General features: G+C 33.8%; 2 protein-coding genes across 14 annotated transcripts in view; one reads left to right on the top strand and one right to left on the bottom strand.

Annotated features, from left to right (window-relative positions):
• LOC145303551 (uncharacterized) overlaps positions 1-26,315 on the top strand; it is an 81,874-nt gene that overhangs the window by 19,405 nt on the left and 36,154 nt on the right. The window lies entirely within an intron of this gene.
• The window catches only part of LOC145303550 (uncharacterized), a 553,816-nt gene continuing 541,269 nt past the window's right edge, over positions 13,769-26,315 (bottom strand). For all 13 annotated transcript variants that reach the window (XM_080145051.1, XM_080145052.1, XM_080145049.1 and 10 more), the window contains one exon: positions 13,769-26,311. In XM_080145051.1, the coding sequence (XP_080001177.1) occupies positions 26,102-26,311 (210 nt within the window). In that variant the 3' untranslated portion in view covers positions 13,769-26,101. The remainder of the gene's footprint in view (positions 26,312-26,315) is intronic.

The raw sequence follows: 26,315 nt of genomic DNA, 5'->3' as shown, positions 1-26,315 counted from the left end.
TTTGAGTACTATAATTGGAATACCGTCCGGGCCAGTTGCTTTACTGGAATCAAGGTTTTTTGATTAGCTTGGCAACATCACGTACAGATATACGTATATCACATAGTGTGTTTTCAGATACAGGAGGAAATATTGGGGGTTGGCGGCCTTGATCACAAAAGGTAGAATTAGCTGCAAAGTTCTTGACAAAGAGTTTGGCTTTGTCTGATGCTGACGAGATTACCTCAGGTCAATTGATGATAGTTGGAATGGAGCGCACACTTCTGTTCAGAATTCTGTTTGCTATTTGCCAAAACTGGTGGGAACCAAGCCGCTGCTCAGCTACTTTGGACTTAACAGATTAAGCATACAACCATCTTGCGCTCTTTATTACTTTCTTACAATGATTGCTGGCAGTCCTGAAAGCGGCTTTAGTTTCCATACATCTATTACGTTGGAAACAGTGGAAAAAGTGATTTCTGTGCGCAATGGCAGCAGCACATTCTGGAGAGAACCATGGCTGGCTGTTAGGTTTTTGCTGAAACTTTTTCGAGGGTATGAAACGATCAATACCTACAATTAACCATTCCGTCAGGTCTAATACTATAGAGGACACATCCTTTTTAAATATGGAATGCAGAGGTAGATCAGTTATAAATGTACGGAAGCTATCCCAGTCAGCCTTAGTGTATCAATATACTGTACGATGGAGAGGTACGTCTGGGGACTTATTACATTTCATTTTTATCTTAATTGATACAACAGAGTGGTCGGAAGATCCAAGAGGCGACAGAACAGAAACTGAACATAGTTCAGGGCAAGTTGTGAGAAAAAGGTCTAGTAGGCTCGCATACTGGCCGTCATTGTCGGGCACACGAGTGGGTTCCTGAACAATCTGAGTGAGGTCATAGGCAATGGAGAAATCATGACAGAACCTCCCCTCATCATCGGTCTTGTTTGAGTGGGTCAACCATTCGACGCTGTGAACATTGAAATCTCCACATACGTGAATGTTAGCTGAAGGATAAGCAGATAGGACTTGATCAATTTTCTCAGATATGCTTTTAAATATAGTAACTCCGCTGTTGTGGGGGCGATAGAGAGTAAATATAAATGCAGTAGTGTGAGCTAAAGCAACCCGGAAGCATATATAGGGTAAGTTAGGATCTTCCCTGGAGATGTCCCTACCACATGGAAAGCTATCTTTAATATAGGCACATATTCCATGCCCATGGCGATCTTGGGGGTCAGATTTAGAGGTTAAGTTAGAGTATCCTTTAATTGTGAACTCTTCTAGGGAAATAGCCTGTCCAATGCCAGTTTCACTTAAAAATAAAAGGTCTGGTTTAGTCTCCTGTAATTGGGTTTCAACCTCTGGAAGGTTAGAACGTAGACCCCTGATGTTGGAGAAGGAGACATGGTAGTAGGGGTCTACATTGGAAGTTGGAGAACCGGGTTTAATCGTGTATTTTTTCTTGAAACTTGTCATGATGAAATTTTGAAATTTGTGGACTAGGTCGTCAGATTTACTTAGAGCAGGACAGAGAGGGGAAATTAAGAGAGAAAAAGAAACGAAGAATTTTTTTTTTTATTTGTAGCTAATGATAAGGTAAAGCCGTAACAATTACCCACTAGTATGGCATCGAGAGGCCCCACCAGAAGCTACTGCATGGTCCAGAATCCATTCACCAAATGGCAATACAGCAGCCCCAGTACTTTGCACCTGCTGATAGGACAGCCTCCTTAGTGGTTAATCCAAGGTTTGGGTCCCTGACTATCAGGCGGATAACGTCAGCCCAGACAAAACGTTTACCTCCAGCACCCTTACTAGTGACATGGCTACAATGATAGACATAGAAACAGAAAATTTCCGCCATCTCAGCCAACTGTTCGCACAAAATACTGCCAACCTAGAAAACAGCTTTTTGTTCTCCCTTTGTCAGAAAAATCACTCATTAAAAAATGAGGACTGAGGGACAAATAAGAAGAAGCGAGAGTAACAGGAGCTGCCGATAACGCATCCACAATGCGTTTTCTACTCTCCATTAAAAAAAAACAAAAAAAAAAATTATTAAGTATTGTACTTAATAAAAGTCCAACGGACGTGTTTAAGGGAAAGTATGGTGATAGATTCCCCTCACACGAACTAAAAATGAGTACAATTCGTAATCTATTTTTGCAATCAACTCGGTAGATAAATAAACATTTATGTACGAGAAAAAAAAAAAAAAAAAGCTAGCATTTAATAAAACAGAAATACACAAATTTAAATACTGAAATAAAATGGAGTTATTAATATTTTAAATCTAAAATAAAAAGCATGATTAAAATTGAAATCACTTATCTCAACAAAAACAATTCCGTCTCCAAATTGCAAACTGTAGTGAATAAAATTGAGTTAGTAGCGTTCAAAACATTTTTTTTTTAAATTAACCGTTAAAAGAAGGCGTGATTTTATTCTGAACTTAAGCTAGTCACGTTTTAAGAAGCTTACGATGTAAAAGAAAAGGCGGATGGGGGGGGGTTCTTCCGAAAGTAAGTTGGTGCGCCGTATCCCTGATTGGTTAGCATGTGGCCAAATAGCACAGGGGAGAGGCATTGATTCGTTGAAAGAAAAAAGTTCCATTTGTTTCTGCTACATAACCCCCTGCTTAGGCTGAAAGCCGACAGAAAAAGGTAGCAGAACAAATGGCGAAAAATAAAAATGTCTTTTTATTGTATTTATTTTTACGAGAAAGAAAAAAATGTTCTTACTTTTGTGTGAAAAGTTGGGGAATATTTGCAACTTTTTTTTGTAATAGCATATTTTTTTTTTTTTTGAAAGAAGGGAAAACAATGAAAAAATATTTTCTTAACAGAAATACAAAGTTTTACACAGTTTCTTCGGCCAATGTACCCATCGACCACTATGTGTAGTGGTGACATGATCGTCTTCATTTGGAGCATTAACTTCAGGTGTATGCATGTTTTGATGCTGTGTAAAAGTAGGGGGAATGTATGTTTTTGTGTCAAAAAAGGCTTTTTTTATTCTATCAATAGAAACCGTTTCTCTTTTACCACTGATATCTAAAGTAAAAAGTTTATTGGTACGTGAAAGCACGCGATAAGGTGAAGTTAGGGGGGCTTTCACGTCGTCCTTTCTAAGAAAAATATGAATCCAAGACAAAATGTCCTTTGCGACCGAAGATCTAATGGTCTGTTCCCTAGTGTGCATCGGTGGGAGCTTACTAAAATAAGCTTGCAGTCTGCTGACATATAGAGTTGAATCATTTGTTGTTAACTCTATCGGGCTCAACATTTGGCCTGGCAATGATAGAGGTACTTCATATACAAGTTCGGCTGAAGAGTATCTCAGGTCCTCTTTGATAGCAGCATGATAGCCAAGGACAACCGGTACATATTCGCTCCATCGCTGTTGGTCAGGGTAAGCACGTAATGCTGCTTTCAATGGCGATGGAAGTGTTCAATCATCCCGTTAGAAGCAGGGTGATAGCTTATAGTGCGAATACGTTGGATCCCTAGAATCCTGGAGAGTTCCTGGAAGAGGTGGGATTCAAACTGTATGCCACGATCAGTGGTGATGGTGGTGGGAACTCCGTAACGCGATATCCAGCCTGATATAAGGGCTTGTGCTACAGACTCAGCCGAAATGTCTGTGAGAGGAATGGCTTCAGGCCACCGTGTGAAACGGTCTATACAGGTCAGAAGATAAGCCAGGCACATGACTAAACCGAGCGTCTGGAGTGGTGAATGTGGCAAGGGGTGTACGGATATGCTTGTGCACCTTTGACTTTTGGCAGGATACACAGGAACGTGTCCAGGCAGTGATATCACGCCTCATATGTAATCAGCTTCACTGTGGCTCTGCATCCGGGGTGTGACAAATTGTGTAGAGTGTCAAAAACAACTCTATGATGAGTCATTGGAACGAATGGTCGAGGTGAATCCATTAAAGTGTCACAAATGATCTGTGTGTCCAAGGTAGGCACAGGCAGGTATGCGAATTTGCAAGTTGCAAATTCAGGTGAGGATGGATCCAACGTGTCCAGATTTGGCTGGTCTAAGGCCATCTGCTGCAAGTCGATATCCGATGGTGAGAACAGAGAATTAATGGAAAGGCGGGACAAAGTGTCTGCCGCAGCATTCTGCTCACCTGAGATGTGTCAGATATCGCTGGTAAATTGCAAAACAAAATCCAAGTGGCGCATTTTGCGGGGAGAATATTTGTCCAACTTAGAACGCAGTGCATATGTAAGTGGACGGTGATCAGTGTAGATCCCAAATTGATGGCCCTCGAGTGAATGTTGGAAATGTTTTACTGCGAGGTACATTGCCAGGAGTTCACGGTCAAGCGTGCTGTAACATTGATCCGCCGGTTTCAGCTGTCTTGAAAAGTATGCGAGAGGTTGTAACTGTTGTTGGTGCTGCTGTTGCAACACTGCACCTACAGCTGTGCCTGATGCATCAACTGGGCATCGGGTACAGGATGTGCAAATAGAGATGTTGTCGCCAGTTTTGTTTTCACTTCATTAAAAGCCTTAAGCTGGATCTCATTAAGTGAGATTTACTCATTTTTTCTTTTTCCTGTTATGTAACAGGTCGGAAAGAGGAGCTAGGAGATCCGCGCAGTGTGGGATAAAGCGTCTGTAATAGTTTAACAGACCGAGGAAGTGCCTTAGTTGGCAAAGTGAAGTGGGTGGTTGAAAGTTTTGTAAAGCCTTCACCTTTTCCGGTAATGGAGATATACCGTCTGGGCTGATAATGTTGCCCAGGAAAACTAGTGACAACGCACCGAAAACACATTTACAAGGGTTAACCCTAACCTGATATTGCTGAAACCGTTCAAATAGTAGGCAGAGGTTAGTGACATGTTCCTCAGGTGAGGCACTTGTGACGAGAATGTCGTCTATATAGTTATAGACGAAGTCCAAGTCACGCACTACTTCGTCAATGAAGCGCTGAAATGTGCTAGCCGCATTTCGTAAACCAAAGGGCATAGTTAAAAATTCAAACGCTCCGAATGGAGTTGTTACCGCAGTCTTAGGTATGTCGGCCGGATTCACTGGAATCTGATCGTAAGCCTTAACTAGGTCTAGTTTGTAGAAGATCTTACAACCATGTAGAGAGGAAGCAAAGTCTTGTATATGTGGGATTGGGTAACGATCAGGTACCGTCATGGCATTGTGTCATCAGTAGTCCCCAGTTGGACGCCATCTCCGTCTCGTTTCGGGACCATATGCAAAGGGGAAGCCCATGGACTGGACGAGGGGCGTATTATTCCTAGCTGCAGCATATGATTAAATTCTGCCTTCGCTGCCTTAAATTTATCAGCAGGGAGGTGGCAAGGGCGTGAGAAAACAGGAGCACCTGTGGTCTTGATGTGGTGTGCGTGGTGTGCGTGGGCTCACTTACCACAAAATTTAAATTTGTTGACTCCGGATAGGAGTGTAAGGCGGTCTGATATGGGTTATCTGAAGTGGCAATGAAGAATACTGGGCTGATGGAGGGGGTGTTTGTTTTTACACCAGAGACAGAAAGTTCTGTATTTGCGTCTATTAGCTGGCGTCTGCGCATATCCACTATCAGGTTGAAGTGGTGCAGGAAGTCCGCGCCTAATATGGAGTAGGGTAAATCCGCTATAGTGAAGACCCACGTAAAGTCTCTCCGTAATTCCAAGTCCAGAGAACGAGAAATTTGACCATACGTGGGGATGGGGGAGTGATTTACCGCCTGCAGTGTGATGGACGACACTGGAGGCTTCTCTGTGAGAAGTTTCAGTGGCCAGATACAGCAGGCCACTCCAGTATCAACCAAGCAACGTGCTTGGGATAGGGAGTCTGTGATGAAATAGGCACGGTTGTTGAAAATATCCTGTGGAGAGCCTGCCGTGCTCAGCTCCCCAGACCTTAGTTTCCCTGGTTCATGAATGAACAGGAGTTTTTGCATTTCCGTGCCTCCATACCAAAACGACTGTGATAAAAGCACAGTTTCGGCTTGTTTGAGTGGCGGCGGTGACGACGGTAGTGGCCTGTATGTAAGGAGTTAGTCTGGAGTCGGTGCATGCGCAACTGCGGCTCCAGCTTGCCAAGTTTTTTTACCTTGTGAGTGAGTCTCTCAATGGCTTTTAAAATAGTCATATCCATGATGTCGTTAGGTTGTGACATCATTGCGAAGGCTCGCAGCAACTATTTTATATACTCGTATGGCGACAACAGATAAAAAAAAAATTAACTATCTGAAATATAGATAGGACATTGTCGAAGGACCACGTGATAAAAAATATGAGAGAAAATACTTAAGAGATGAAAAAAAAAAAAAGATTCCACAATAAAATAAAATAGAAAAATATACTCTTGAAAGGAAAAGGGTTAATACATGTGTGTGTTTTTTTGGGGGTTTTTGTGAGTGTGTGTATATATATATATATATATATAGAGAGAGAGAGAGAGAGAGATTTTTTTTTATGTGTGTGTATATGTTACGTAAAGCCTGAAGTTAAAATCTTTTTAAAAGGGTACTTATGTTTTTGGGGCCGAGAGACAAAGAGAAATATTATATATATATATATATATATATATATATATATATATTTTTTTTTTTGGAAAAGTTCTCTTTTTTGTATCGGTTCTCTTGCTTGAGTGTGTATGTGTACGCATGTGTGCGTGCATCCTTCTTAGCCAAAACAAAAATAATGTTTAGTCACTTTTTTTTTTTTTTTAAGAAAATGTTTTGGGCATTGATTTTTCGTCCTGTTTTTGTTGTTGGTGTGTGTTCATAAAAAAAGGTATTTACTTACGCGTGAAAAAGGCATTTTACTCTTTTTTTTTAGGGCTGACATTTTTTTTATGTGTAGCCGTTGTGAAAGAAAATGTGTTTCTTTTTTCCGTTTTGTTTTGTTTCAAGGAAATGTATCTGGTTGGAATGTTTTATTCTTCTCCATGAAACTGTGAGGAATGCGTTAACATGTTTTCAGCTTTTTTTTATGTGACACATGTCTGACCATATTTCGGCTTTTTAGTTTATCTTGTTCGATGAGAATATTTTGTCTTTCTTTTCGGCGAAAAGAATGTCCAGAGTTAGAACAGTGTTCTAGAAAATTCTCAAGTGATAAGTGACATTTAAAGGTTGTTTTCACTCGTCAGTGTAAAATGCTGGGGTTTTTTTTTTTGGGGGGGGGGGCGCTGGCTTTTCTATGCTGTGTCGGGTTTTACAAAAAATGAAGAAAAAGGCTCGCCATTCAGAATTGCTTGTATATCATGAGGGGGTCACCATTTTAGGGTTTTAAAATGCTTTTAGGGCACAACCTAATAAAATAAATAATTCAACACAAGCTTCTGAAATGACGAACGCAACAACTTCATAACATCTAATACAGAAAAGATTTATTAAGGAGAATGTGGTATGTTCCTTGTCAAAAGCTGGACTCGGGCCACCTGGCGCTATCGCAGTATTCCAGTGGAATCGTCGATACCATTAGAAATCACCGAGGTGGAGAGAGAGAAGAAAAGGGAAGTCCGTTCTGTTTGGTGTATCTCTCAGTAAGAACTTGTTCTTATTCCTCAAACCAGATGCTGGCCGAATTCCTTAGGGGATAGGAAGGATCAATGCGCCGTACCCCTGATTGGTCAGTACGTGGCCAAATAGCACAGGAGAGAGGCATTGATTCGACGATTAAAAGAAAAAAGTTCCATTTGTTTCTGCTACAAGTTGTTTTTTTTTTTTTTTCTAAGTGCAAGGAATTATTTTCTATTTGAACGCATGCAAATAAAAAAATTTCTTGCTAGAGAAGTAAAGCAAGAGATATTTTTATTTTTAACAATCTATTTATTTATTTATTTTTACTCACGTTCACCCCTTAACAAGGCATATATCGCCACTTAAACGTAAAGGGCTACTATTTGGGACCATGTCTAGGAAAGATTAACAAGATGTTGATTTATGTTACATTTAAACTTCTGCATATCGGTACAGTCAGACAAGCAGGAAGCAGGAAGGAAAGTCCAAAGTCTAGCTGTTCAAGGGAAGAAACTATTAGAGTAGAAACATTCTGGTATTTAGGGACCTCAACAGTGAAGGGGTGTGCTTGTTTTTTTTTTTCTTTTTTTAATAAGCGAGTTTGCCAGGGATCTTGCTTGTTGCAGATCAGTTTCCTGGGTGGTCGTTTTAACACGAATTTAGGAGATTTCGCATTGTTGGATGTAACAGTGATGATGCTGGTGATGATGATAAAAAGAATAAATCTGTTTTCTTAACAGATAATCAAAATGACCCCTACCCCACAAGCTAGATTTCAGTTGGGATCATAAAATAAAGCAGATTGTGAATCTCTGGAAATGACCACTTGAGTTTTATTTGAGGGGCCACGAAAAGAAAGAATCAAGTCAAATAAATAAACTGTCGAGTGGTTTTAATCACTGGATGTACTGTGAAATCACTTTGGAAAAAGGGTTAACTATGATGACTGATTCACTTATTCTACCTTATACATATGGTCTTTGAGAAATCCCTCCTATGAGTAATGGTAAAGGGTACAGAGAGACAGAGACAGAGAGGGAGAGGGAGAGAGAGAGAGAGAGAGAAAGAAAGACAAAGCCCCAAATAGAAAGGGGGCAAAAACTAGAAGTTATGGAGATAATATAAAGACATGTTTTTTTAGCAGTTGGGGAGAATTAGTCGGTGAGAAAAGTTTGTTGACAATTCAGCCGTTGGGCATAATGTCCGACGGCCTGGCTGAAAAAACTTAATTTAAATCATTATAAACCTGCACCCAGAAGTCAGTCTGATTTACCAAGCTTATAAAGGTTCCTAGCTCATATCCTTACTGAGACTATACCTGTAACAACGTTGAATAATTAATGTTACTAAAAAGACTGCCTTTGTGATTTCTTTTGTTGTTTGCCTGTGGTTGTGAAATGAATTCTTCCCTAGACCGATGTTTCAAGATGCAGCAGAGGAGAGCGACGCACTCTGTGAAAGAGGAACTCCTCCCTGTGGTACGGTTACCGATCAGCCATCATAAGAGCAGAACAGCCACATAAACTTAGGGTTATGCACGAGTTGCGTGTTCAAGTAGAAAAGCAATGAGTTCCAGCAACCAGCAAGCATCTGGCATAGATATTATTAAGGTCCTAACCACTAGACGAAAGAAAGATGAAGACAAAGATAAAAACTAGACGATCAAATCATGGCAAGGAGTTATAAGTCTTCGCCAGTTTAAAGACTTTTAATTCGCAAGAAGTTAGAGAGTTAAATGCTCTCAAAAGCTTTTGAAAAGTTTAGAAGAAGATTAAAAAGTCGTTGGAAACTTGAAGGATTCAGACGCAAAGTTATTGAATTCTATTTGACAAGTTTATTGAATTTTATTTTATTTTATTTTATTTTTAAAAATGTAACCCTGAGACGTCGGGAGTGGGATTACCTTTTAGGTGTGGCCCAACTCTGCTCCCGGCGACGCAGCCCATATGTACGTCGAGGAGGCACAAGTGCAACAAATTCATCAGAGCACATTTCATTAAAATATTTGTAAAACAGGCACAGTGATGCAACTGTTCCACCAACCACTCCTTTTTTTGACTTGTTCCTCCCAACTCTCGACATCGATGTTCATTGCCTTCAGGTGCCACTTTGTTACATCTTTGTAGCGAAGCTTCTGACCTCCTACTTTGCGGGTTCCATTTTCCAGTTCCCCATAGAAGATCATCTTTGGAATTCGGTTTTCTTCCATTCTAGTAATGTGCCCGGTCCATCGTAGTTGCAAGGGTAGTTTCCACACTATTTAGGTTTGCTCTCCTGAGAATTTCCATGTTTGGTATAAAGTCACTCCATTTGATCTTCATGATCCTTTTCAGGTGTCTCTGTTGGACGGCTTCCAATCTCCTTATGTGTTCTCTATACAGAGTGTAGGTCTCTGCTATGTACAGCAGGGCTGGCAAGACGATGGTTTTGTAGACTCTGCACTTCGTCTCTAGCTGGATACCAGCCTCTTTTCTAGCTTGCCAAAGGAGACACATGCGCTTTGAATTTGGCAGCTTATTTCTTTGTCAGCACGGTTATCAATGCTTAGAGTGCTTCCAAGGTATTTGAAGTTTTCAACAACTTTTAGCACCTTGCTGTTGATTGTTATTATAGGCTCTTGCAGGTCGTTGTTATCTGGTGAGGGCTGATACATCACTTCAGTCTTCTCTATATTGATTTGTAGGCCTATCCTCCCGGCTGTTTGAGAGAAGGTATCAACTATCCTTTGCATCTGAGCTTGAGAATAGTTGATACCTCAGATGCAAAAGATAGTTTGCAAGGTAGTGCTTGATTAATTAAGGTCTAAAGATTTTAGCGAAGAGAGGGAAGAGATTAATAGGGTGACAATTGAGAGGGTCAGACCTTTCACCAGAATTCTTGCACACTGGTACAACAGAGGTCATCTTTCAGCTATTAGAGAAGCAAGATTCAGCAAGGCATTTATTGTAGTGCTTGGAAAGTATGAGGACTAGCTCAGCTGAACATTTCTTAATTAGTATAGCAGGGATGAGATCAGGCCCACATGCCTTGGAGGTGTCTCAGTTTTTTATGATATTGCGGACATGAGAAGAGGTGATGTTTTCATCATCTAATGTGGCTTCAGTCCGCATAGAGAAATTTGGGAGGGAGTTGTTTGTTGGCTCTAAGATGGAGTTGGAGGCAAATCACCGGGCAAGCAGTTCTGCCTTCTCGGTTGCTGTGCATGCGACCTTCTGATTGTTGGATAATAGAGGAATTACTGATTGCCTTTTATTCACTACACTATTATAGATTTTCCAGAAATAACGACTTCATATCTTTTGCGATTCTATACATTCCCTGATTATTTCAGTATGCTTTCTTTCGGCTGTCGTTATTTCTCTTATAATGATTTTTATTTATTAAAATTTAAAATTGAAGGAGTCTAAAACAGTATGTGCTTTTTTTCTTTAAAAAATATTTATCTTTATAGATTTTATCAAATAAATCTTTAAATGATTTTTGTAATAATAATAATAGTGAATATAACTTTATTACTTTTTTACGCTTCGGAATAAAATGCATTGTTAGATGTGAACAAAAGTAAAAACTGTTTTAGTTCAAAACTAAACGTGTTCTCATGCATCCCTGATGTATCAAAGAACACAACCAGTTTATTTATAACTTACACCTATTAACAACTAACTGATTACCCTCTGATCGTCATCTAACCTTAGCATAATTTATATTTTTTCCTTTCCATGAGTTTCTATGATGCTTTCTATTCTGTAAGTTTATCAAGTCTACAATTATCTTCAAGGTCTTAATAAAAACATGGGTGTCGTAAATATATATGACTTTTGAACTAAAGTCACATAACCTGTTAATGTTATGAGATATCTAATTGCAAATGGAAAATACAGAAATTGTTCAAAAGTGACTGCATTTTCTTTTCCATAACACAAAGAATTAATTTCCATTTAAACACATGCAATTAAAAGAGAGAATTTATTGCCGGGGAAATACAGTAAAGTTAGAAATATTCATATTTTTTAACAGTTCATTTAACATTTGAAATTTAATAAAAGCTAAAGCAACATACTATTTTCTTTTAAAGAAAAGTTGTTAAGTGTTGAGATATCCTGTTGAACAAAGATGGCATAGTTAACGGCGAATTGATTGAATCCAAAATTCGACAATTTTTATAGTGACTTTGGAAGATTTTCATTAGTTGGTTAGCACAGCTGGTGGTTATAAAAATGATTGTCGAAATCATTGGTCTCATACCCCCCCCCCAAGAGTCAAAAACATTTCACTTTTAAATAAAGCTTTAAATGAGATATTTTTTTTTTTTATTATAGTGAATTATTTTTTCTTTTAACTGTATTAATTTTAAACGGTTCAGATAGTATGCGTTGTTTTATGAGAACGAAAGTAAGGAATGTTTCAGTTCAATACTAAAAAGTATTCCCACGCATCCCTGATATATCAAAGAACATTTTGATCTGTTTATTTATAATATAAGCCTATTTACAGCGAACTGGTTCCTTACACAAACCAAATAAGTTCTTTCATTATCGTGGATTTTTAAACAAGTAGCTGCTAGCTATAAAAAAAAAAACTATAGCTCAAGTTCATAAAGATGGCAACTATGTTTTTCAAGTTTTCATTTCATGTGTACAATGTAACTGATTATGATTTGTTTTTATTATTTTGGTACGTGTGCAGAGATGGTTATGTGCTGAAATAATAACATTCAGAAAACTATTCTTGCTATGTGGAGGGGAATGTGTTTTGTTTACCATAGTACTTTCACCTAACAATATATAATAAACAAGATATTGTAAAACTTGAATTTAACTTAAATATTATCAAAAAATAATATGGTACTTTCTTAAACACTTATTTCTTTTAAAAAACATGATTTTAATAAATAAAAAGTTTAGAAGCAATGTCGAAACTCATTTCACTAAATAGGAATTTCATTTATTATTTGATATAAGTAAGCTTTATTAAAAAGATAACTGAGCTCATATCTCAATATTTTTATTTTTCTTGAGAAATCTCATTCCATGTTTTAAATCACCTCGTGTATGTAATATATATATATATGCTCAATACTCTGTAACTTTGCAGTATCATATAATGTACACTTATTGCAAGTGTTTCATTCCATAAAGGAATTCATCAGGCTAACAGTTATTAGCCTGGCAAATTCTTTTAGTGGAAAGATACAAACGTTTGTATAGCTCACTATAAGTATGCATTTTGACACTTTTACACACACACACACACACATATATATATACACACAAATGTTTATAAATTTGCAGAATATTATGATTTGTTCTTAAAATGAAAACTGTTTTTTTATGTGAAAAAAATAAAATTAATGTCTTTTTTATTAGTAAAAAGCATAAACATGCTTTATTAGTTTGTTTTAACGCAAACATTATGGTTTTAAGATTGAAGGGAAACAAAAAATTCACAGCAAGAACTCGTCTTTCTACCACAATGAAAAAAAATACTTTTATCCTCTCTCTCTCTATGTGCCTAGCATCAGGCAGAATTTCCACTGAATTTTTTTTCAAGGACCTTGCACCTGTGGGATTGCTTTCTTGCTTATTACAACCCGATAATCTTCAAAATCGATATCAATACATTTTTGTCATAAACCATCTCATAATTAAAACACGGTTCATACCATTGATCAATGTTCCTCATTTTTTTTTTGGTGATAATCATTTGTTTCATTAACCCTTATCCTTGAGTGGCTCTTGGCCTTGACAAGCAATGGTTCAAATAGAAAAGGAGATTTTTCAGTTCTCATTCAGAGTTCCCTCTAAACTGATCAAATAGTTTTATTTTTATAAAGAAAATATATTTTTAAGCGATTAATGGGAATTCGTAGGCATTGCAACATAAATCTAATAAGTTCAATTATCTTTGTTTCTTGAGATATTTTTCAAAATGGTGGGCAAGACAGTTGCTCATTGGTTATTTATTGAATTTTATTTTAATTATAAATAAAACTACTGGATCAATTTACATGATTTTCTTTGGGAATATATTTTCGTTTTGTCCCCGGTACATACATTATGCAATTTTTTATTTTTTAATAAAGGGAGAATTCTGGACAAGAACTAACTTTCCTATTCATGCAAAGGGTTATATTTCAAAAGAATTTTTTTTTTTTAGCATAAAAAAAAAATAAATAATTGTTTGCAAGCACATGTTGAAATAATTGTCTGAAACATCAGAGAAGATATGCATAATTCAAACAAAAAATAATAAAAACAAAAAAAGAAAAAACACATTTTTGTAATTTGGATAATTTTGGTTTTATTTCTTTAAAATCTTCAAGCAACAAATTTAGAAGAAAAAAAAAAGTTTAGTATTTTTTAACAATTTCGATGACCCCCCCACCCTTTTCACCCAAAACACACACACACAGGCAGAAAATAAAAAACACAATGGACTATCACTCTAGCTAATATTATCATATAAAAAAAACCAAACAAACAAAAAAACGAGCAATTTTAAGACATTTTTCAAAATTTAACTGAAAGACAGAACAAGGGTAGATGAAATAAATAAACAAATAATATATAGGTCTTTTTTTCTCTTAATAAGGAAAGAAATTTTAAGGAAAAAAAAAAAAAAAAAATCAATCCATTTAATAAATGCTGTCGATATCAAGGCTTTTATATAGCAAAGGTTCCATTCTAATATTTCAGGCATTACATTTCCTTTTTTATAAAAAGGTTTAAAAATATCCCAAAGAAACTGAAATTCGGGGAATTTCATTAAATAAAAATAAATAGGCGTCTGAATTTGCAGAAGGGATTTCAACTATTTTTACCCCCTTTGCATGAAACTGAATATAGCCCATATTTGGATCTCTTATGCCTAGCGGAGAAAAGATTCACAAAACTTTGACATACAATATTACAAAACTGTAGACACAAATTTAGCACAATCTTAATAAGTGTCTTGAAACAATTTTTAATTTTTTCCACTTTTGCTGTTAAAAAAAATATTGTTTTAATGATTGAAATAATACAACAGTCGTGTAGTCTAAAAGATCAAATCTCTTCAGCTTAGGAGCACAAAACAACATAATACTTGATTCTAACAAGAAGTTATTTTCTTATATAGAGAGTTTAAGTATTTCAAATTTCTGTTGCAAAGTAAACAGACATCTCAATTTCTTTTTAATTATTAAAAAGTTCATCAGATTAATTTGTCCATCCAAAAATTGAAAGTAGTTTTGAAGCTGAAGCCTTTAAAAGGTAAAAACTAAAATATTAGGGCTCATGTTTTTTTTTTTTTTACACACAACTTGCTGTAGCATTGAACAAAAAGGGGGTTGGGTAGGTTATCTACCAATGTATCTGTCTCTCAGTTATTAAAACAGATGCGACAAAAACAAACAAAAAATTTAAAGACAGGAATTGCACTTTTAAAAGAAAAAGACGTTTATAGTAGAACAAAAAATGCAATCAGTTCTGCTTGTGTCTTCTCTATCGGCAACTTAACACTTATTTCAGCATTATTTACACATATCTCTACCTACTCAGCCAAATGTCTACAGAAATCTCCAATCAGACCAGATAACAAGATTCAACTTTCTCTTTTTTTTAAATTTTACATAGCAGTCTATTTGTTAAGGCATGTATACAAACAAAGTTTTATTTTCAAGTCTTTCTGCATACACATTGGTGAAAACCTTTCAGTTTTTGACTAAATCAGTTTCTCAGATGCACCAGATAAGAAAATGGCAGCAGATTAAAAAAAAAAAAGAATGTTTTTAAATAATATAAAATATTTAAGCATTCCCCGATTGACCCCCCCCCCATCCCTGAAGAAGATTGCTGCCAAGTTATGAGCATAAAAAATGAATTAGGGCTTTTGATGACGTTTGTTTATCTTGAAACTCAATCATTTTCAAACGGCACAAACAACAGTCGACTGAAATGCCAACACAAAGTTCAAAAATAGATTTACGTCATTTTTTTTATGAAGACAAACGAAAAGAAAAATGAGAAACAATGTGGATGAAGGTAAATTTTAATTATTGAAATTTCTCATATCGAAGGGAGTATACGTAATATTGTATTCATGCATCTCTGGTATAACAAATGCATAAAATTATGTCATTCAGATTTTAAAAATTGAACCTAAATAGCAATTAAGCTGACATGTTATTGTTGTACAATTGTACTTGCCTAAAATTTATTAAATTTTTTTTTTATTTTTAGATACACTTAATCTGGTTTAGCAGATTGCTAACATGGAGATATTCTTAAATAAATACCTAAAAAGAAAAATCGGGGGTGGGGGGGGATGATTCTTATTCTTTTTAGTAAGCGTTAGGGTTCCTTATTTGCCCTTTTAACTTAGATAATGATCTAACTAGGAATAGAACGTAGAAATATTTACAAAAAAAATTTGAAAGTAATAGATTCCATGCTGTGTTGGTATGGCTTGCATGTATCATGGCTAGAGAAAACCATTCTGGAAAGTTAACTGCAATATCTGGTCTTGATATACACGACACTTAAAAGGTTGGGTTTGCTCAGTATAGGAGCATAAACAATTATAATCAGTGTAGACACAGTGTACTACAACCTTGTATGTGTGCGTAAGGTTGGAGTAACTATCCGATAGTTTGTGTATATTAAAAGCAAAATAAAAAAAAATGGTGGAGTCCTTATCAAATAAAGTCTAATTATTTTAGTTTATTTTTTATATATCGTAATCATTAATAAAAAATTATTAATTATAAGAAGTTCTTAAAAAGTGATTTCATAGGATTTTAGTTTGGGACAAATGAAAGATGATTATATGGGGAGGAAAAAAAAATGCAGCTGCTAGCTGATACGGTCTTAAAATAAAAGATACCTTTTTAAAAAAAGAATTCTGAAATTTTAAGTAAAAAACAATTTTCTAAAGAAATTAAGTTTTATTTGAAAATGCAAAGTAAAAAAAAAAAAAAGGGATTAAATAGTACGAAAATAAATTTCAGTTGTAGAAACTCTTTTCCTTGTATTTAAAAAAGAAAATCTAACTGTTACCCTGTGTCATTACATAACGGCTGATAGAATTGAGTTTATACCGATTCTAATACAAAAAAAAACAAATACTGAAATAATTCATTTCTTTTCTTTAGATAAATTGTCATAAGAAATAATTCTTCTGTGAAGAAAAAAAAATTAGTTCTGTTAATAATTTTTCCAAGCCAAAGTTAAAAAAAAAATTATGCTTTACAATTGATGCTTTTTCAGTGAAATTTTTTTCTAAAACTCCGAATATGCAATTATTTTCTTCCTAGCAGGAAAAGATTTAAATATAAAAACACAAATTTATATTAAAACATTATATACATTACATTATATATTAGATGAATAATGGAAATAGTATTCCGCCAAGATAGAGTTAAAAAAAAAAAAAGAACAAACCAAGTTATATGTTCATCAACGTTTCGTCTTTATTGCAATACTCCGCTAGTCAAATTCATCTCGCAATAAAGACAAAATGTTGATAAACACATAAGTTGGTTTGTTCCTTTTTTCTCTCTCTTTCTATATATATATATATATATATGTGTGTGTGTGGAAAACTCCATTGGTTGCTTACACTTTGGAAAATATTAACCTGGTATCATATATATATATATATATATACATAAAATAAAATAAAAATTTTAATACAAATTTATGTTTTTAAGTAACTTTAATTTTATGAATTGGTTACGATTGTAGTTTCTAACAGAAATGGTCAGAGTTTGATTCTTGGAAAAAAAAAAAAAGAAATGATGACTATTTTCTTTGTATGAATGATACAAACAAGTGTGTGTGTTTGTACAACATATTTTTTAGTTTTCTTAAAAATATTCAATTTGTTCAACAGTTATGCTCATGACTTTAAGCTGGGTAACAGCTAAGGATGCAGTTTTCTAATGCAATTCATTAGAATTGGGAAGATTAATTTTTTTTTTTTGGAAAATGATGCCAAAGTGCAAGTGCAAGAATAAATTCAAGCAAAGCGGACAAGAAAACTGATCGGAAAAAGAGTGCGACATGATCTAGAAGGTATGTGTTCAGCCAGCAGCTGTAGGCAGATGTGGAGTCCTCTCCAATTTCCTCAGATTAACCAAGAAATGGCTCTTGCTGCCAGTGGATCAAAGTGGATAATCCAATCACGAAAACATGACGAAAAGGAGAAAGTCAAAAATAGAGATCCCCCGTCGACCCTTGTTGGCCACGTGACCATAGCAAGCAAATTGAGGAAAGAAGGGCAGAAAAATATGCAAGATATAACAAAGCAGTGAAAATTTATATTGAATAAAAATATTGTTTGATAATCCAGATCAAATATTCGAAGCACCCTAGAATATGCAACAACCAAAAAGGACACATTTTGCCTAAGTTTTTTTAAAGTTTGCAGTTGAATTATAAACAAAACAATAGTGTATTTAGAAAGAAAAGTTGTATTTACAAAAATTTTTACTCTGCCTAAAAAATAGTTTTATTTACAAGTAGATTTTATTATACATACATTTTTAATGAAACAAAGAAAAAAATTTTTATTTATAAAACATTTTGTTTTGTAGACTTTGGTGAGTTATGAAAAAATACACTTATTTACAAGGCTTTATTTAAGCAAAATGTTTGAAACATACAAAACTGAAAAAAAAAAAAAAAAAAAAAATCATCTATGAAAACAAAACATGTCCTTTCGGTTGGTGCTTATTTTAAGGTGTTTTAAATCCATTTAATCCCATAATCTTGTTGACATGCAATACTGCCCAGAAAAAATATCTTTTCCGTGTTCAAATCTTGCAGATTTCATAAAACTAGTCCTGCGTAAAATTGCAGCACCAGTCCCTTGAATAAATTGAAGGAGACTCACATATGCCAGCTACCGTAAGAGACTCGGAGCAAACCTCTAACAAAAGGTTAGCTCCCAGCGTGAATACGTGAAAAAAAAAAAAAAATAATGCATTACATGATGTAGGTAGATATATAAAAGTAGTTATATTTCTAAAAGGAGAAAGCTCAGTATTAGTGACAGAGCTTATGTAGATATAATGGAGAACAAAATCAAGAAAGCAGAATGACTGAGGGAATTGAGACTATATTTTTTTACAATTGCAATTGTGAGGCTACATGGTCTGAAGAACAAAGGACACGTCTTCAAACATAGATTTAATAAAATGTTAGCCTCAGATGAGAAGGAAAAACAGTATACATTATGGATGTAAGCAGATATGTCCAACTTTTGTATATTTTATGGCACATTAAACTTTTTGAAACTTTTTTCACATGAATTAGCAATTAATTGAACATTAAGGGTTTATACCTTTCCTTATTAGTCAGTAAGTCGATTGCACAGAAATTTAACTCCATCATCCACAACAGTATTCCACCCTCCTTTTTAAGAGAAGACATTGGTTTCTATATAATTTACTAGTAACCTATATGCCTATTACTTCCTAACTTTTATAATTAAAGTTACATTGAAAAAGAAAAAAAAAATAGAAGGGGGGGGGGGAGTATATTTCAACCCACTACTTGAATATATATAAAACTAACTATACCTACCCAGGATGCAGTGAAGTCACTTTAATTTTTAATTTGTTTGCACATTTTTAAACGTGTACAGAAAAAGAAATAAAAAGTTGTAAGATAGACAGTTATACTTTTTCAATTTAAAATATTTCAAGTTATCTCCCTTGGTGATTATTTAAAAATGGTTTGTATTAACTAGTTGCCTGGGTTCGACTCAGTAATTTCTGAAATAAATTGTAGCAAAGTATGTATACTGCCAATGACACTGTACAACAATAACAAAGGAAAAAAAACAACAAATGTGTCCTTGAAAATCCAGCAAGATAACCTTATACAACAGACCCCCTCCACCTTAAATACAAAGGACTATTTATATGTAGAGATATTGGAAAGGACACAATTCACACTACCACATTAGAGATTGTTCACAGATGAATGCTTCAGAACTCTAAGGCCATCTTCATTCTATGACAAAATTTGCAATATGACTTGTTTTGAAGATAAATATGTTTCAGTTTGAATAAAGGTTGCATATAATAATGTGCTGTCAGCATTCACACCAGACGTTGACAAAATAGAAATATTTGAAAACCCACCAATAATATACAACAGATGAAGGATACAGCTGTGGAATTTCTTCCTTTCTAGTAAATAACTTAATTCATTAAAGTATTATTCATAAACAGAATGACATAAGTCCTAATTTGGTTGATTACCGAGTTTTACGGCAACCGTTATTCGCCCATTTTTATCATGTATGTTTTGTAATAAAATACGCCCTTAAAGGTGCAGAATATCCTCCCCCCATTAAAAAAGAAAAATAAAGAAAAGCCTGGATAATTTATGTATGATGCAAAAACAAAAATATCATATTTCAAAAATCATAAATTGATCAAGTAGTTTTATTTTTACAAAGAAAAATCATTTTTAAATGAATTTAAGTTTTTCCAATGCGCCCTCCCCTTCCTCATGTAAAGAATAGCTTTTTAAAATCTTGCAAATTTGAATTGTTTGGAGTTATCTCCTTTCTTCCTTCACTGTTTTCAATAGGGAGTTGCAGTATTGTCTCTCATAGTTTCACCATAAAATTTGATTTTTTTTTTTTTTTTTTTTAATTTAAAAATAAAACTACTTGATCACTTTACATAATTTTTGATGTGCAATATTTTCTTTCAGTCATGTCAGTTATGTACAATACACAGATTTTTTTTCTTTTTTTTTTTTAATATGGAGGAAATTTTAGATGAGCACCAACAAATAGTATGTAAATGATGGTTTCTATTTAACCTCAAGATGAGGATCTTATAAATTATAAGTATGCACTTTTCAAGATTCCTATCCTGACACACAAAATTTATAATTAATATTGACGTCTACTAATTCATAATGGTATTTTGACAGTCTTCATCATCATCTTGCAAACGACCAAACAAGGGGAAAGCAGTTGATAAACACTCGCGTACCGTATTCAGATTTTGGCCAACTGAGTCGGTTCGAGTCAGAGTCAACATAATAACAACTTCAAACCATCAAAGATTGGCCAAAAAACACATTTTTTTTTTTTTTTTTGCTTCTCCCTCTCTTTTTAAAGAGAGAGAGAAAGAGATGACAGGAAGCTCTTTCCTGTGATTTCAGGTTATAAAAATAATTTGAATCTTTTTTGTTTTATCAACATGAAATCAATGCATCGGTGTGGAAAGGGGGCACTTTATAATGTTTATCCAGTAACCGACATATTACGAACAGAAATTATTTTATTAATAGTTTTCTCTTGCAGTCAACAACTCGCTGCATTCCAAGTGGACACCCCCCTCCACGAAATGCATAGGAAGGTTATCTAACGGTAACCTTCCTTATGGCAGTGGCCATTTTGTAATTTGAAGCCCAGACATAACTTGGATTTCAAATTTCTATCGAGGATCACTGCAAGGGTTATAAAAAGAATGCTTCCATTACAACTGCTCCCCGACAAAAACCAGCATTTTCAGTCCTGATACTTCACGTTTCCTAGGAGACATTAGACGGATGATAATCACTTGTAAGAGGGAGTCCCAAGAGATGGCTTGGATGTTTTAACACATTGCCCTAGCTTCCATCCGAGACAACACCATGTCTATTATGAAATCATCCCGCAATGTCTAAGACTTCCGTTTTGTAGTTCTCGCTTCTACACGACACAGATTATTATTTTTATACTATTAATTGATTGTTTATTGTAACTAATTTTGGTGCTTCTATAGTATAGTCACAATTAAAAAATCGCATTTCAAGCAAAGCTACTTTGATGTGTGTGCGTGTGTCAAGCTGCAATAAGTATCCTCAACAAAAATTAGAAAAAAAATGATCGAGGAGAAGTAGATTACAAGTAAAAATCCATTTTATTATAAATTGCAGATTTATTGGATTACGTTGTTCATTTTTACTTGCTTAAATGAAAGACTAACTTATCTCCCTTGCTTTACAACAACTTTCGTTACTTCTGCTTTTATCAATAGTAGATCGAGAAAATATGATAGGATCAATGTTTTATTAAAAACATAACATTCTAGGCTATCTTCTACTTGATCATTATTTCTAATTTTTGGTGAGGATACTTATTGCAGCATGACACATACATATATCAAGTGGTTTTACTTAAAATAATGATTTTTACTGGTGACTAATACTATAGAAGCACCTAAATCTCTACTTATAATTTTATTTATTTCAGAAAGAGAAAAGAAAAATCCCCAGTAGAGAATAAAAGTTAAATTTCACAACTTTAATGTGTTTAATTTTTGAACGATTACTTAGTGTTATTAAATGCTACCTGCAATTGTATATTGTACACAGGTGAAGATTAGTCCAATTTTTGATGAAGGTAGGTAAGAATAGAATTTTAAAAGATTTAATAAATGAACAGAAGAAAATTGGATGAATCAAATAAAATAATGACAACTAATTGCAATTGATGGTTTTGTTTGACAATATTCTTGTTTTTCTTAAGAAAAAAAAAATGATACTTCTGCATCATAATGGAATTTCAAACAAATGCATTTCATGTGAAAACATTATTACATACTTATGTTTCATGTCAAAATTAGTATAAATTCAAAAAATTATGAAAAATGATTCAATAGATGTGTTGGATCTGTTTTTCAGAAAAACAAAGAGAATAACGTTGATATATTTTCTATGTTTTCAAGGAAAGATTTCAAGGAAAACAAGAGAGATAAGTCAGTTTGTCATACAAAATTGGTCACAAAACTCTTCCGCATTAAAGCATATAAAACTTTATAAAATTGATGAATTTTATTTTTACGTTTCTACTGGATCATTTTTCATAATTCTTGTAATTTATACTAATTTTGACATAAGCACAAAATATGTAACAGCATTTTTACTTGAAATGTATTTGTTCTAAAACCCGGTATACTGCATAAGCACAAAAACAAAAAACACAACAAAAAACAAACAAAACTAGGATATCAAATTCAGACTTAAGTAGATAAAGCAATGACAAAATTAACCATTTCTTTTCAGCGTAAATTTGGATGTAATTGTAGTAATAAGTGTGTGTGGTGGTGGGGGGGCAGAATTTTAAGTATTAGAAAATGTTTTAAACCATTTTAAAAATCTTCATAACTGTTCTAAAAGAATAAGGAAAATCCTGATAAAAGTGCAGAATACTTAGCAGTCGCTAACTCGTACCCCCCCCCCCAAAAAAAAACAACACATAATTTATATCAAAATGAAATTCTCTACATAAACAGCCAAGTTTTAAAATTTATACCACTTCATTTCATACTTTTTAATTTACAAAGTATTTTACGGCAGTTAACTTTTAATGGCACTCACATCATATGTACATCCTAAACAAATGTGAAATATAAAGTGTTAAGAACATTAAAACTTGGTTTTAAATAGAGAATTCCTTCTGAAGTTAATGTAAATTATGTGTTATTTTTTTTTTTCCTTGGGTAACGATATTTGAAAAAGATTTTTTTTTTTTTAATTAGGCACCTTAGAAGTGTGATGAGAAATTTAAAATGGTACTGATTCAGAAATTTCCAGTTATGAAAGTTCAGTTTTTGATATTGTTGAGAGAGAGAGAGAGAGAGAGAGAGAGAGAGAAAAAACCTTTTCCAATTTAATTTCTAAGAGAATTGAAATATTCATAATTGACAAGCGGGTTTTTAAAGTATGGAGTGAAATAAGTATAAACGATAACCAAAAATAATGTGCTTGTGCCAGTTTGAGAAGGATGAGTTAAGAATTGCAAAGTAATAATCTAAAATGGCATCATTCTAATTAAAACAAAGGGCAATAATCTATTCCAATGTGACACTCGAGATTCAAATATCGGATTACCTCCCCTCCCCCATAATCACTTTATCAAATTTTATGATTTTTTTTTCTTTTATACATAAATACAATATAAATGAAAACATTTGAAGCAATCTACTTTGTTTTGAGATTTCAAGAGTTAAAAAATAAAAATGCGCAGTAAGTTTCATTATATGTAAATATGTGTGTGGTTTTGGAGGAATAAATACACAGGGCTCAGTTATATTTGTAAAAGCATTAATACATTTATTATAGCGAGTACTAGTCAGTGATACCGTTTCAGTAGGTGTGGGAAATCTAGACAGTTGGCAAGGGGGGGAGGGGATTTGGTGCTTGTGCATATTTAAAAACTTTTTTTAAATGCATATTAAATAAAAACACTATTATGTAATTATGTGTCATGACGAGATTAGTATAAATTCAAAAAAATAATCAAGTAGAGGATCTGCTAGGACTATTTAAAAAAATTATCACCCTTCCAATTTTTAATTTGAAACAGCAAAATTAAGTGACAACAAGAGAGGTAAATCAGTTTGTCATATAGAATAGACTAAATTGCTAAAACCGCATTATTCGATAAATCGTATTTTTTCTTTTTGTAATTATTTTTCTACTTAATCATCTTTGTAATTTTTACTAATTTCAACATGACACACAATTACGTAATGAATATTTTTGATATCGAATTATAATGCACAAGCTCCGAAAAATCACATCTTCATCCAGTAAAAAGTTTAACGACTAAAGATAAAACTGTAAATTGTCAGCCCCATAGGGCAGATTTCTCACACCTACTTAAACTGTCAATATCAATATGACGAATCAAATTATAAGTGCATAGTATTTCTATCATTTAGTTAATATACATAACTCTCAAATTTAAGATGCATTCGGCTTTCATGTCAAAATAATGTTACATTCGAGTTTGAAAAAAAAAAAAAATGGTTCTTATACAGAATTCTCCCTATATCAAAAACAAAAATTTAGTACGACATACATATCTGTGACAAAACAAAAATATCATATTTCAAAAATCATGGAAATTGATCAAGAAGTTTATTTTTAAATAAGAAAATCAAATTTTATGAGTAAGTGATGAGCAACTTCTTGACTGGCACCTTGAAAATAATTTCAAGAAACAAAGGGAAATAACTCAATTTCAACTTACAAGATTTTAGTTATGATGCCTATGAATCCCCTTTAATCACTTAAAATGGTTTTCTTTCATAAAAACAAAACTACTTGATCAATTTAGGATTTTTTTTTTTTTTTTTTTTTTGGCACAGATATAGAGATATTTTTTTTCTGTTTCTTAATGTAGGCGAAATTCTGGACAAGAACCAATAAATTATATAAATGAATGGGGGAGGGAAGAAACCAAAACAAAGAAATGTAAATTTGAAAGACAAAATATGATCATACCTGTTCTTTTCATCGCAAAAAAAAAATTTTTTTTTTTTAAATTAAATTCCAGCTCTAAATATAAGATATTTTCTTTCTTAAAAATTTGTTTTTGTTTAGATGCAACTCACCATTTTCAATTATCTTCAATAATTGCACGGAGATTAATAATCATGTTAGAATTTTTAGAGTTTCTTTTTTCTTTTAAATAAATGCACGCTTTATCACAGAATTAGTTCTAAATATAGCATTTTCTTGTCTTTCATTTTGGTAAATTCATTTAATGTTATCCTAGGAGTTCGAAATCAAAATTGCCGATTGTCAAGAGTGAGTAAAACAAGCAAGAAAAACAAAAAGGTTGGGGAGGGGGAAAAAAAAAAAAATGGTTCTGTTCAACACTACATCGACGAAGTATTTTTTTTTTAGAACAAAAATATCTTTGGTTGGTTTACTAGTTATCAAAGCGAGAATTGCATATTTGTATCTAGTTCTATTTATCATATGGTATGTATATAAACAACCAACAATACCGAACAGCCTCCCCTCCTCTCTGCACTTTTCGTATATACCATGGCTGCTACTCTTCACACACAAACATCGCATTTACAAACTTCAAAACTCAATGAGAAAATTCAAATAAATTTGCTTGGCATACAATTTTTTTTAAAAATTAACTTACAATTAGTCAACGATTTTCTTTTTTTCTTTGCTTGAGGAGTTTAAAATTCAAAAAAATCCATTTTATTTTTATTATAAACTAGGTTTTTGAGTATTGCATAAGACAGTTTTAGCTGTCATTTTCTAAGTTTTATTCAAATTTATTAAAAAATAAAACAAAAACAAATGAAAAAATAAAAACATGGTATAAATAATTTTTGGAATTAAAAAAAAAAATCATTTTCAAAATTAATGGATAAGCAACAGTCACAGCCATGTTGTATTGAGAGAGGGAGGGGGGGCCATTTTTTTTTTTTTTTTTTTTTTTAACACAGGTTTTGATGGTTTTAATTTTTTTTTCCTCTTACCTTTTTTGTTCCTTTTTCTATTTTTTTTCTATTATTTTAAAATTTCTTTCTTTTTTTTTTTCTTTTAAATAATTTTGTCCCCCATCGGATGCATCATATCTCCCTGAACGCATGAGCAGCGCACCCAGTTGCTATGGCAGTAGTGGTTGGGTGAGAGAGAATGGGGGAGGAAGGGAACGGCCCCATTTATCGAGTCTCAATGCACTGCATAGACCCGACAGAAGGAAAAACGCTAGCAACTCCTCCAACCGAGTTTTGTTTCTCTTTTTTAAAAGGGAGACAGCAGGTCTCCTCAGTGGAAGAATAAAAAATAGCAACGTTATTTCAGCCGCTGTCACCTTCTTGATTTGAAAGAACCTCATCCATTATTGCCATGTTGTAATGTCGATCATCCTCGGCAACTAAAATAATGTTGGACCAGTTTCTGTTGATTTCATCTGGGTAATAACAAATAAAATCTTCATGGCCGTATTGGTAGAGACGGGCCACTTGAATGGTGACACCTAAAGCATGTCCTAAAAGGAACATCTCAACCTGC

Source organism: Euprymna scolopes, chromosome 19 (assembly GCF_053919585.1).
Source record: "Euprymna scolopes isolate OS-2025 chromosome 19, ASM5391958v1, whole genome shotgun sequence".
Classification (NCBI taxonomy): Eukaryota; Metazoa; Mollusca; class Cephalopoda; order Sepiida; family Sepiolidae; genus Euprymna; species Euprymna scolopes.
This window is presented reverse-complemented; position numbering and strand designations above follow the sequence as displayed.